We start from the raw sequence: 13,186 nt of genomic DNA on the forward strand, positions 1-13,186 counted from the left end.
GAAATAATCTCGGCTCAGGAGAGCACAAATAACCTGGCACCTCTCCGCAGCTGTGCAAAAGGAAACCCGTGGGATCAGGCACTGCTGGTACTGCAGGTGAAGATGCAGTTAGACCATGGCTATTATATCAGCAAATTGTAATCACGGGCACCAGTTCTGTCCAACCAGTGACAGCACCATGAGAGAGAGCCTGGCACAACAGAGAACGCGGGCGTGTTCCGAGAAATGTTCCAACCTCCGATCGGTGCATATTTTGCGAAATAATCACAGCTGATTGGTGCATATTTTGCGAAATAACCACTCTTATTGGTGCCTGTTCTGAGACATGAACACCTCTGGTTGGTGCATATAACCCTGTTGATTGGTGCATGTTCTGAGAAATAAACCCTGCTACTTTTTGTCAGGAGGTGGAAATGAATCCTTTCCATCTGGTCCAGACTCTGGACCTGTTTGGACACATTATTTGTGCATTTAAAAACTCAAGGCTGGAATTACTGCAATGTGTGCATAGATTGGATTCAAACTACTTCTGAAACCGTAGTCTCCAGTCCCATCGACAGAGAGATCCTTTGACACTGTAGTCTCCAGTCCTGTCGGGAAGTTCCTCTGAAACTGCAGCCCCACAAAGACTGGAAGTCCCTCTGAAACTGCAGTCCTCAGTCCCCAGTCTTAAGACAGGAAGACAGGTCACAGGTTCCTCAGAAGATCTGTTCAGAGCAGCGGGGCAATATTCCGGCTGCTCCTTCACATTTCGTCACAGAGCACATTTACAGAACCAGCGCAGGGCAGACTGCCTCTCCAGGGCCAAACAACCACATTACAATGAACAAGTACAGAGGTATACAACACCATAGTGCATACACCCAAGGGATGACTCTGCACTGCAGTATAAACCACCATCTTCCGGAGTAAATAAAAACCTCTACAGACACAACACAGAATAAAGGGAGGCTGCTGTGGGAGAGGCCCTCTGGAGGCCACAAGAGGGTGCTGTTCAGGCCAGCAGAGTGTCTACCGGGACTGTGCCTCAGTATTCAGTACTCTCCCACCTGTGCCAAGGTCCAAAGGGACATAGGTCCAGACAGAGACTGGTCATGGCAGACGTCTGTTTGGGCAGGCATGTCTCTGGAAGGGCGTTTGTGCTGCTAAGGCCAACTGGGAGGAGCCAGAGAGCCCTTCTCTGCCCTACTCTCCCTCATCTCCTTCAGCTGCAAACACACAATCATTCTCACAATTAGCACAGGATCAATAACAGTCAGGAGATCATAATACACTCCCCCAAACACACACTCGCGCACACACACACACACACACACACACACACACACACATACACACTCGCGCACACACACACACACACACACGCACACACACACACGCACGCACACACACGCACACACAGACACAGACACACACACACGCACACACACACACACGCACACACACACACGCGCACACACACGCACACACACACACACACACGCACACACACACACACATACACATGCGCACACACACGCACACACACACACACAGCAGAGTGATGTACCTGGTACTTGGTTGTACCGGCTCAGCAGCGATTCTGCACCCTCTGTCTTCCTGCTCGCACTCGCCCTCCTCTTTATCTGCACTTGGTAAAGATGAAGATTTCCTTACGGAAGTGTGGATTATAGCCAATGGATAGTTTCAGCTCAGAGCCATGGTGGTGTTTCTCCAACAGTGACTGGATCATCTTAAGGGGGAGGAGACACAAACACGGCCATATAAAAAACCCCTGTGCTAACATAACCCCTGACCTCTCACCCTCACCCCCTGACACCACGAGAGACAGCACATCTATTAAGTTACGTTTTTAACCCACCAAAGAAGAAGAACAGAGAGAACATTTTGGAAGAAAGAGAAATAATGATTAGCTTTCATGCTCACCCCTCAGAACAACACTGGAGCTTTGGTTGTGATGGAAACAGTTATGCCCAAATGCCCTCCTCATCATCCTATTGGATACAGAAACAGCAAAGCATCAAAATGAAGGTAGAAGAAGAGGGACAGTTAAGTCATGCTGCCCAACCCTATACAACCACTTTGTCATGCCCTACAGAACCATACTCCCACAACCTACACAGCCACACTGCCCCACCATATAGACTCATACTGCCCCGCCCCCGATCCATACTGCAGCACCCTATACAATTACGCTGCCATATGCTAAAGAACCATTGTTCCACAAACTGTGAGAGAGTTAAGTGTGTGAATCTGGAGGCTGAGGAACTGAGCATGGGCCATACATTTTTGCTATTACATTACTCCCCCTAATAGTAAGGGAACTACTATATTCTTCTTCTGTCACTAGAAGGTTATCATTTGCGTCACACTGTGCTCAACTACACTAATTCAGGGAAAATATAGCTCACACAAGTCAAACTGAGAGAAAAGCACAAGTTTAAAACATGTAAAACATTTTCAGTACTGTTCAAACCACTACTTCTTCAAAACATTCACCTGATCAGGCGAGGGCCAATGGCTAGCACGGGGGGGCGCACGGGCGGAGCCACGGTGGTGGGGGGGTGGGTGGTGTGGGTGTTGAGGTGGATGGTGTTGAGGGGGATGGGGGTGCTGAGGGTGTGGGTGTTGAGGTTGATGGTGTTGAGGGGGGTGAGGGTGTTGAGGTTGGTGGTGTTGAGGGGGGTGGGGATGTTGAGGCTGATGATGTGGAGGTGGGTGCGGATGTTGGGGGTGGGGGTGTTGTGGGGGGTGGGGGTGCTGTGGTTGGTGGTGCGCAGGATGGGGGTACTGGGGTTGTGGGTGTTGGGGTGCTGGGTGTGGGGGATGTTGAGGGTGGGGGTGTTGGGGATGTTGTGGTGGGGGGTGTTGGGGATGTTGAGGTGGGGGGTGTTGAGGGTGGGGATGTTGGGGGTGAGGATGTTGGGGGTGTTGGGGGTGCTGGGGGTGCTGAGGTTGTGGGTGTTGGGGGTGTTGGGGGTGTTGAGGGTGTTGAGGGTGTTGAGGGTGTTGAGGTGGTGGGTGCTGGGGGTGTAGAGCTTGGGGGTGTTGGGGGTGTGGATGTTGGGGGTGGGGGTTGTGAGGATGGGAGTGCTGGGGTAGTGGTGGCTGAGGATGATGAGGGAGATCATGGTCTTCCTCATAGTTGTCTGCAATCAGTTTCATCCGGCTTTGTGTCTGTTGGGAAGAGGATTTTCATTCCATCACCAGGTACACAGAACAGAGAAAAATATCTGAGCAACTGATATTTGAGCTGAGAATGTTCTGGATGAGGCTCCTACCTGCTCTGTGAGCTGAGAATGTTCTGCATGAGGCTCCTACCTGCTCTGTGAGCTGAGAATGTTCTGGATGAGGCTCCTACCTGCTCTGTGAGCTGAGAATGTTCTGCATGAGGCTCCTACCTGCTCTGTGAGCTGAGAATGTTCTGGATGAGGCTCCTACCTGCTCTGTGAGCTGAGAATGTTCTGCATGAGGCTCCTACCTGCTCTGTGAGCTGAGAATGTTCTGGATGAGGCTCCTACCTGCTGTTTGAGCTGGTGCATCAGCCTGTCCTTCTCCCTCTTCAGCACCAGCACCTCATCCTGCGTCTTCTTCCTGGTGGAGGCAGAGAGCTCCAGCAGTGCAATGTTGGCGTCCTTCTCACTAATGGCAGCCAGCAGGGCCTGCTGCCTGTAAGGGGAGGAAGAGGAAGATGTTAGCAATTTACACAATCTGCATGTGTATGTATATGTGTATTTCTGCTTGGCTCATGTTTCATATTTTTATCTCTATATCCTTTAAACACATAAGGTACACTACAAATAATCCACATTTAAAACAAAATTCTTTCAACATATAGAAAGTCCAGGTTACCAACATGTATAAATCAAACCTCAGCAATAAACATCTGCAAAAATGGGTCTGCCACTCACAGTTTTGATATCAATATGACACTAACTAACTAAAGTGCCATTACCTCAAATACATAGATCAGGCACAGCTCTAATATCTAATATTTCCTCCATTTTCCAGTAATTTCGTCCTGCAGCTTATCATTTTAGCATCTGAACAACATGTGCTCAGCTAAATACTCACACTGAAAATGTTCAGGGAAAGGCAACTTACAACTTCAGATTCCTGAGAATGGAACAAAGTCTTTCCAAAGAGCTACATTATAAAAGAGATGCATTTGTGCTAGCTTGCTAGTTGCCCCAAAATGACAACAGCTACCCTTAAAACTCCTACATGGCAGCACAGAATGAACATCAAGTTTGACTATTGTATATTTATGCAAGAACTACAACTCCACACTAACCCACAACCCTCACAACCCACGAGAGTTCAACAAACTATAAAACAGAGACAGAGAGACTGAGAGAAGGGGAGAAAGAGAAAGGGAGAGAGAGGATGTGACAGATGGAGTGAGGGATGGAGTGTTGACAGTACGAAGTAAGAGAGAGAAGGACAAAGTGGAGGATGGCCTACTTCATGTCCAGGATCTCCTCCAGCTGTTTTCTGCGCTCCTGGCGCAAGCTGGTGAGGTGAGCGTCTCTCTCTGCCAGGGATTGCTGTGTGGAAGACAGGCGCTGCTTAGTGGCATCCAGCTCCTGCCTGGTCTTCTCCAGAGTGCTCATCAGCTCCTCCAGCTGGGGGAAGGACCACGTTAATAAGCTATACAGAAACATCCACAGGCATGACTGTTGAGCCACACCTACTGACACACACCCACAGCCACACTGAGACACAAACACACACACACACACACCATGACTTACCTTTAAGTGCTGGGAGCTGTCTGGCAAGTTGTCCTTGCGACCCTCCTGAGCGAGCTGGCTACTGCTCTTCTTCTCCCCCTGTTGGTCGTGCTTGAGGCTGGCACTCTTCTTGTTCTGCTCCTTGGACTGCCTGCACACATACAAACAGAGAGAGAGAGAGAGAGGCTTAGCTCCACATCCTGCCCGCGGGCCACTGCTCTGCCCACCTTCTCTCCTCCACGTATTCTGTCCCTGCAGATATCACCAATAAATTTAGCGCTTAATTAAAAAGAATAATCTCTGCTAACATAAAACAGAGAGGAAAGCAGCTGCCAGGTGTGCAAAACACTGTATTACTGTAATATAAAATACAAAAGGAAGGATTTGTTGGTGTGAGTGTCAGTATCTGTCAGTTGTGCTGAGGTGTGTTTCTGTCAGTGCGTGTACCTGTGTAAAAATGTGTGTCATCTCATGTCAGCCACATAAACGCTTCTTTTGCAGTGATCCAAAACTAACGTCACAACATTCTCCTAGAAACTCGAGATGGATGTGTAGTATACATTCATCATAAAGAATGGCTGTGATGAAAACTAACCAGATTATATTATGTTTCATAAGACAAATGCACAGTAGTCAGGTGGACATTTAATTGCAGGAAATAAATGTCAGACATACACCCAGAAACAATGTCCTTTTGGAAAGAAACCAGAGCCTTGGTGCTCCTAAATTATTACAGTTAGACTTACATAGAGAGCAACATGCTATCAAATATAAATGGTAAAAAATTACCCTAATTGATCCGCCCTGATGAGTGAATGAGGACTGACTAGCCCCCGTAGGTGCAGGGAGCCACATCACTACTCACCTGGGTGCCAGGCTGCAGGCAGAGGAGTGGAGCGCAGGGGAGAGGAGCAGTTGTAAAGGCAGAGTCAGGAGGAGGGAAAGTAAATGGGCACATTAGCAGAGGCAAACTTCGACAATCCTTATTCCACAACAAACAAACAAGGGCATGTGACTGCAGCCAGGGATCTTCTCAGTGCCACCTGGTGCAGGAGCTGTGGACAGACATGCTGGAGAGGTCTGAGAGGTCCGAGCCTACAGAGAGACGTGCAGACGCTTTTTACACTCGTCCCGCTGCGTCAGTGTTCTGAGGGGCTGAGAGCAGGATGCTGAGTTAGCAGGCGGGGCTGCAGAGGCGAGGGAGAATCCGCCGGAGGCCACGCCTCAGGGTCAGGTGTGGGACAGGGTGAGTGAGAGAGGAGAGCAGGAAGAGAGAACGATGGGGGTGCAGAGGGCTGACTCAGGGAGGATGGAGGGAGAGGTTAGGGTAGGGATGTCCTTCCAGTGTGACTGCGGAGCCCTGGGACACAGCGACATGCACCAGCGGCAGACCCAAGCACGGAAGCATGTCACGCGCGCACATGCACGAACACGCATGCGAAATCAGATGCAGACACATGTGCACACGTGCGCAAACATGCACAGGCGCGGCTGTAGCCAACAACACAGACGCGGGTGCAGCCTGTGTTTAAGGTGCCAGGGCAGAGCACTCACTTTCCCAGGAAGTCCCACATCAGCCCCCCGATCTGCTGTGGGGGGGCTGACGCGGGGACGGGCTGATCAGGGGGTGCTCTGCCACTGGGGCGGGGGCCGGGTGGCGGGGGGCTGGGGGTACACAGAAACACACACTCCTCATTAACACTCACTAATTATCCCTTCATGGGCACACCAAAACACAGGCTCTTCGTTAACACCAACTAATTATCCCTTCAAGGGTACACTAATAGACACGCACATCATTAACACTCACTATCATCACTGCATGGTCACACAGAAACACACTGTTCATCACTTAATGGAAACACAGAAACACACATACTTTATTAACACTCACTGATCATCACTGCATGGACATGAGAAACTAAAAGCAAAACGCTGTCACATTGACGAGGTCCTTGAGAGAGACATGGAGGGTAAGATGAGATGATCTTTCTGAAAAAGAGCTGTGAGGAAAATGGCTGGAGGACTCATCTTGTTTGCTTTGTTCACATGGTGACAGTTTTTCTGTATTAAAGCTAAGAGCATTTTATCCAGATTATCCGGTACTTTGTCCCTCACATTAAATCCACTTCAACAATGATGTGTTTACATTTCCTCTCCCAGCGGAGTCAGAGAACATGCTGAAATCTATCTGAAAAACCCCACCAGATTCAGCTGGACCTTTACAGACAGATATGCAGAGTTTAAGGCGACGAGTGAAAGACAGCACTCCACACAGGGGTATCCTAGGGGGAGTATCACAGAGCCAAATGTTCTGACAGCACAGACATAACCAGACAGACACATACACACACTTAAGTGACTATTGTGGTTTTCAGTATTTGCACCAGACATGAAATCCATATTTCCTACTCATCACCTATCTTTCATTTTTATCTTTTTACACTTTTACAAATCATCAGTTGCATTACTTTAAGTGTGCCTCTCTGCAACAGTGCTGGCACAAGTATGCTGAAGTGATACATATCCGATACATTTCAAGGCAACCAACTGCAATTTGTTACACTACAAGCCCCACATTGCACCACAGCAGAGCAAACAGCAATTGGAAGATACAGGCGTACTTCCGCTGACGTCACCTGGGGGACTCGCAGGTGCACAACAAGCCATTAGGGGGTACTGATTTGACAGGGAGTACCTTAACTGGCTGAGCCACTCAGGAGCCCTACCTTTGTACACTGTGGGAATTGTAGTGTGACAAATAGTTGTTGTTGGTGTGCATGTGCATTACAGGATGCATTTGCTATACTCCAGCTCTAGGTGTGAGCACAGAGAATGTCACAGTGAGAGGACTCTTATGTACAATTGCACAATTGGTATGGCGACTGACGTGAAAAATAGGGTATTATATATAATAAAACATAATATATGATGCAGTTTGCATGTGATATCCCTGTGTTGTTTATGAAGGTTTCAGGATGCAGTCCATTATTATTGTTTCCCTTCTAACAGGACCAGAAGAGAGAAAGGGATGTTACCTCTCTAGCTCAGCGATCCTCTTGTCCTTGTTGTTTTTCTCAGTCTCCACCTCCCTCAGGATGTCTAGCAGCCTGTCCACCTCTGCATGAGCCTTCCCAGACTCCTCTTTGTAAAATGCCACCTCCTTCTCCAGCAACTTCACCCTTTCAGCCTCCGGGGGGCGCCTGGGCACCTGGTCACCCTCATGGGCCTTCCCACACACCACATCATTCAAGGGAAAAAGGGCATTCCTTTAATGGGATGTTAATACCTTTTACCCCTTGCTCTCCTTGCAACAGTGCTAATAAAAATAAACAAATAAATACACATTTAGCACAGGCTGTGATAGGGGCTTTAGTGCAGTGCGTAACACAGCTTTAGCATGTGGTGTGATGAGGCCTTCAGTACAGTGTGTTAGAGGGCTTTAGTTTTGCGGTAATGGATTCACTTGAAAGAGAGAAACTTCCAGAAGGAACTTACAGGGTTGTGCGTTTGACTGAGCAGCTGCTCTGCTTGCTGCATCACAGGAGCAGGAGAGAAACAGTAGAACATTAAATTACAAATCTGCACATCATTACACCACAACTCTATGCAGTCTACACACAGGGCGTACCATTACCAATCCTCACAATACAAAAACTCTGAGGTAATAAATGTTAATGTGTGTACATTAAATGATTTCATGAGGTCAAAACCAATGCATTCAAGAAAGCAGTTGAACTCTGGTGTTTGCCCTGAGGTTAGTAACCAGAGTACTGGGTTTTAGAATATTCTCTCATAATACATTAAACATACAGTGCTTCTTCCTTTTGAAATACTAAATTAAAATTCAGCATGTACCTTTATTAAGTGGCGTAAAGCTTAGGGGCTTTGGAATGAAAGTGTTAGTTAAGTAAACTCTTACATAATGACATGTGGAGCTTGGGGCCTTGTAGCGTCTTATTTTTCATTTGAATTTGACCTGAAGGACTGTGCCAGTTCACCTTTGACCTACTTTGCATGTCCCATTTATGCTGATGTGTTCAAACTGAATATTCTGCTGAGCTAATGACAGATCTGGAGCTCCACTGAACAAATGGACCCCAAATAAACAGCTTTGGTCTGTGCTGCATGGTCAACACTACTGCCATCTCACATTTGGTTTGGCAGCAACAACCACTCTGGGTGCAGAATACTTCTACACAACCAAACAGTATATTGTGGATTATACCTGACTCACACACATATGTACAGAGACAGAATTTGCTCAGTAGTTTTTGCTGATGTTACAGTCGAGAGGATTATAAATGTTTCGTCAGAATCAGCTGTAATGTATGTATGTGAGTGTGGTCAAGGATCCAGCTTCACCCATACATTCCCTTTTCATCTCTCCTGAATGGAAAACTGATTGGGCAGCTGTGATTGGATGGCTTTGACTGAACAGCCAGATGTGAATTCTCTAATTAGGGGGCTATGAAAGTGGGTATTACCCACCTTTTGCAGCTGTGTTTCAAGTTTATTACACTCTTCCTTCTTCTGCTCAATTGCGATCTCCAGGGATTTCAGCTTGGAATCCTTTTTCAGCCCCGCTGAAGCTAAAGACGACGCGTGTTCTTTCAAGTCGATTAAACTGGACTAATAGGGGGTGAAATCGTGGCAAAAAAAGTCAGTGGATATTTACAAATACCCCATCTCTGTGACATACTGCACACATGTAATAGTGACAAAAAATGACATCAAGGCAGAATAATCTAAGCAAGTGGAAAGTAGTCAAGAGAAGGTGAGAGAGAAAAAGGAAAGAAGGAGAGAGTGAGTGGGGAGAGACGGAATGAGGAGAGAGTAGAGAGAGAGAACGACAGAGAGGTGGGGAGAAGGGAGGAAGGAGAGAGGGATATAGGGAGAGGGAGATGGGGAGGGGGAGAGAGCAAGGAGAGATGGGAAGGAGGGAGAGGAGAATAGAGGGAGAGGGGGAGGGAGGGGAGATAGGAAGGAGGAAGAGAGAGAAAGGGGGAGTGGAAGAGGAAAGGAGGAGAGACAGGAAGTAGGAGGTGAAGCGGGGGGGGGGGGGGGTCTCAGGAAGTAGAACTGCAAAGATCAAAGACATTTAAGCAACACAACTGAGGAATTCCCTAAAGACAACCACAGCCCACAGCAGCAAAATCATTCACATCCCCTCTCTCACACAGGAGGAGAGACAGACAGACAGACTGACCTCCTTCTCAGTGAGCTCTGCCTGCAGCGCACTGACTCTCTCCTTCAGGTCCTTGTTCTCCCGTTTATAAGACTCTGCCTCTTCCAGCCTCTCCCTATCCTCCCGCTCCCGCTGCTCCTTCAGACGCTCAATGATTCTCTCCTGTGACAAATACACCATGACAGTCATGTCATTCTCTCCTGTCATAAAAAAACATCGGGACAGTGCTGTCGTTCTCTCCTGTCATAAAAACATCAGAATAGTAATGTCATTCTCTCCTGCGACAAAAACACCAGGACAGTACTATAGTACTCTCCTGTCATCACCCATGCTGAATATGCGGATATGACAGGATAACAGCCATGCAATCAGGATTTACACCACCTTCTCAGACAGCGCCTCCTCCAAGGTGGCTAGGGCAGTGTCTGTGTTGCTGGAGTCCGTCTGCAGTGACTTCACCCTGTCCTTCAGGTTACTCAGCTGCTTGTCCTTATCCCGCAGCTGCTCCTGCAGATTTTCAATCTGTACAAGGAGGGAGATCCCATCAGCACAACCGCTTACACAGGGTTACACAGAGGAAAGAACCCAGCTGCACATGGCAAAGAACACACACACAGCCTGAGCACAGGCTCAGAGGAACACATTCAAAAAGAAAGAAACAAAAGAATGCATTCATCCCAGATAATGTTGGACCAAACCAGAGCACTCGAAAGTCTTACAGTGCCAGTCAAAAGTTTGGGCACACCTGATTAAGATAATGGCAAACATGCATTCAGGACATTTTGATCTAAAGACTTATGCTTAAATGCTTGAATTTTTTCCTTAGACAAATATAAATGGTGAAGTTGATGCCTATGCATGAATTTCTTTCCAAAAAAAAATTAATTTAAAAAAATGCTATTTTTAAGAATCTAAATCTAAACTGATTTGTTTATAACACTTTTTGGTCACTGCATAATTCCATTTGTGTTGTTTCAAAGTTTTGATGTCTTTGCTGTTATTCTAAAATGTGGAAAGTGGTAAAAAAAAAAAATAAAGACAAGTGTGTCCAAACTTTTGACTGGTACTGTATGGACAGTCATAGAAATTAATAGTCAGAGAGAGAAATCAATAGAGTCAGTGAAATGAACACAGTCAGATCAAGGCATGAATGCAGTTGAACAGTATCACAACATTTTGAGGGTGTGCTTCTACTCAGTGAATAACCCAAACCCTCACAGAACTAAACAACAGAACACATTTCAGAGCATGCATCCTAGCAACCACATTCCGGAGCACACACACCACAATATATTAGAACAAACGCTGAAAAACGCATGTCCTGAGCACATATGAGTGCTGTATGTATCCACAGCACACATACACACGCACATATATACACTAAGTTATACAGTCTGTGAGAACAGAGCAAGACCTTGCACAGCATAACTAATAAAAACATCAAAGACCAAAGTGTTCTGCCTTGATCCAGTCTTGCCACCTTGTGGTCAGCACATATTCCTGCAAGTCATTGTAATCCAAATGATTTGCAGTCAGTGAACTGTCAAGCTAAAATCCTATGGGGATTCTGAGTGTGAAGTGAACCAGACCAGATTGCTATTAGCCTGTGAGTGTGAACTGAACTTTATCTGACCTCTGTTACTCCGTGTGGCAGAACTAAACCAGATCAAAATACAATTAATTGAATCAGATCAGACTGTCATTAGCCTGCCAGTGTGATGTGACCCAAATCAGACTACTATTCTTCTGTGTGTGAACCAAGCTAGATCAGACCACTACTACCCTTTGTGTAAAATGAACCAAACCAAGACATAAATAAATGCTGTAATATTGAGTTATAGCTTGAATTGTATTGAGTTATACTGGGTCACAATAGATTGCATTTTATGTACCAGTATAAACCAGTATAGATCGGTAAAAGCCAGTATACCCACTATGAAGCACTATGACCTAGGATAAACTAGTATAACCAAGCATATAATCCAGTACAGACCAGTATAAACTTGTATGACTTGTATAATCCAGTGTAACCCAGTGCACCCCTACATATATATCAGTGCAACCCAGAACAGACAAGCATAAACCAGTACAGCCTCATATAAACTATTCAAACACATTTTGAGAAGTTGTAAAAGGGGCTGACCTTCTTCTGCAGGACGTTGACCTTGCGCTCCTTGACCTCCAGCATGTCCTTCATGTCATGGATCTCCCCGGCCAGTGTGCCCTTCTCCTCTGTAAGCTCCTGCAGCTGTTTGCTTTTCTTATTGAGGAATGACTCTTTCTCCTCCAGTCGCAGCCTCAGAGCATCCACCTGCAGGCCAACAACCAGGACACGCTCGACTGTGCTCAATGTTACAAACTTTTTCCACAAGACACACTACACTGTACTGAGCGTTATACCTTGCCCATAAGACACACCACAATGTACCGAGTGTCGCACCTCACCCACAAGGCACACTACATACCACGGCACATGCTATACTGTACTGAGTGTTCTACCAGCAAGCAAGGCTGCAAGTGACAGGTGACAGGCAGCGGAAGACTCACCTCCGTCTGGAGGATAGCAGCTCTCTGTTCTTTGGCTGTGAGTGATTCTTTCAACACCTCAATGTGCTGCTTACAGTCCGAGTTCTGATTGTTCAAGGTCTCCAGCTTCGTCTGTAAGGCAAGGAGCTCCGACTCTTTCTTTGACAGTTCTTGTTTCAACTGATCAATCTGGAAAACAGAGAAAAATTCCCTCACACAAAAGAAGGCCCCTGTGCTAAAAATCCCACCAGCAACAATGATGAGGAAATATGAAGGATGAGGATCAAAGTCAGACTACTCTGTGTGCAGCAGATGCTAGGCTATGCTGTACATGTCATTAATACTTTCATGCAAATACAAGTCACTTACAAGTGTTATATAAGTGCCCACGCTAAGCTCATCATTACTAATACATACTAAGGCAGGTCCTTTTGCACCTCAGATAAATAAATTATTTATCAGGTCTGTTTGTCATTAATGAAACATTCTAAAGAGAGCAAAATCCCTGCTGTGTGGTTTACATATCCACACACAGAATTACACATGAACAAACAAATACAAAAATACACACATGGGCAGAAAGACACACATAGACGAACATAGAAATGCACACAAGGACACAGAAACGCACATATAAACACATGGACATGCGTATGTGTGAGACAGACAGAGTAAAACCTGCGGAACACATTCATAATGTAGCAACGCGGTGTGTGTGGTAATGTACTGTTTGTGTGCT

The 13,186-nt window shown here is 46.4% G+C and overlaps 1 protein-coding gene across 1 annotated transcript in view; it reads right to left on the minus strand.

Moving 5' to 3' along the window:
* Nucleotides 1-784: 784 nt before the first annotated feature.
* The window catches only part of LOC118779179 (ERC protein 2-like), a 35,014-nt gene continuing 22,612 nt past the window's right edge, over nucleotides 785-13,186 (minus strand). The window contains exons 6-21 of the mRNA XM_036531141.1: nucleotides 12,469-12,636; nucleotides 12,065-12,232; nucleotides 10,306-10,443; nucleotides 9,943-10,083; nucleotides 9,225-9,365; nucleotides 8,232-8,267; nucleotides 7,772-7,962; nucleotides 6,288-6,398; nucleotides 5,599-5,610; nucleotides 4,755-4,884; nucleotides 4,465-4,625; nucleotides 3,522-3,669; nucleotides 2,500-3,177; nucleotides 1,927-1,994; nucleotides 1,550-1,732; nucleotides 785-1,208 (exon numbers count right to left, since the gene is read on the minus strand). Of these exons, the coding sequence (XP_036387034.1) occupies nucleotides 1,968-1,994; nucleotides 2,500-3,177; nucleotides 3,522-3,669; nucleotides 4,465-4,625; nucleotides 4,755-4,884; nucleotides 5,599-5,610; nucleotides 6,288-6,398; nucleotides 7,772-7,962; nucleotides 8,232-8,267; nucleotides 9,225-9,365; nucleotides 9,943-10,083; nucleotides 10,306-10,443; nucleotides 12,065-12,232; nucleotides 12,469-12,636 (2,250 nt within the window). The 3' untranslated portion in view covers nucleotides 785-1,208; nucleotides 1,550-1,732; nucleotides 1,927-1,967. The remainder of the gene's footprint in view (nucleotides 1,209-1,549; nucleotides 1,733-1,926; nucleotides 1,995-2,499; nucleotides 3,178-3,521; nucleotides 3,670-4,464; nucleotides 4,626-4,754; nucleotides 4,885-5,598; nucleotides 5,611-6,287; nucleotides 6,399-7,771; nucleotides 7,963-8,231; nucleotides 8,268-9,224; nucleotides 9,366-9,942; nucleotides 10,084-10,305; nucleotides 10,444-12,064; nucleotides 12,233-12,468; nucleotides 12,637-13,186) is intronic.

Source organism: Megalops cyprinoides, chromosome 6, assembly GCF_013368585.1.
Source record: "Megalops cyprinoides isolate fMegCyp1 chromosome 6, fMegCyp1.pri, whole genome shotgun sequence".
In the NCBI taxonomy this organism is placed as follows: Eukaryota; Metazoa; Chordata; class Actinopteri; order Elopiformes; family Megalopidae; genus Megalops; species Megalops cyprinoides.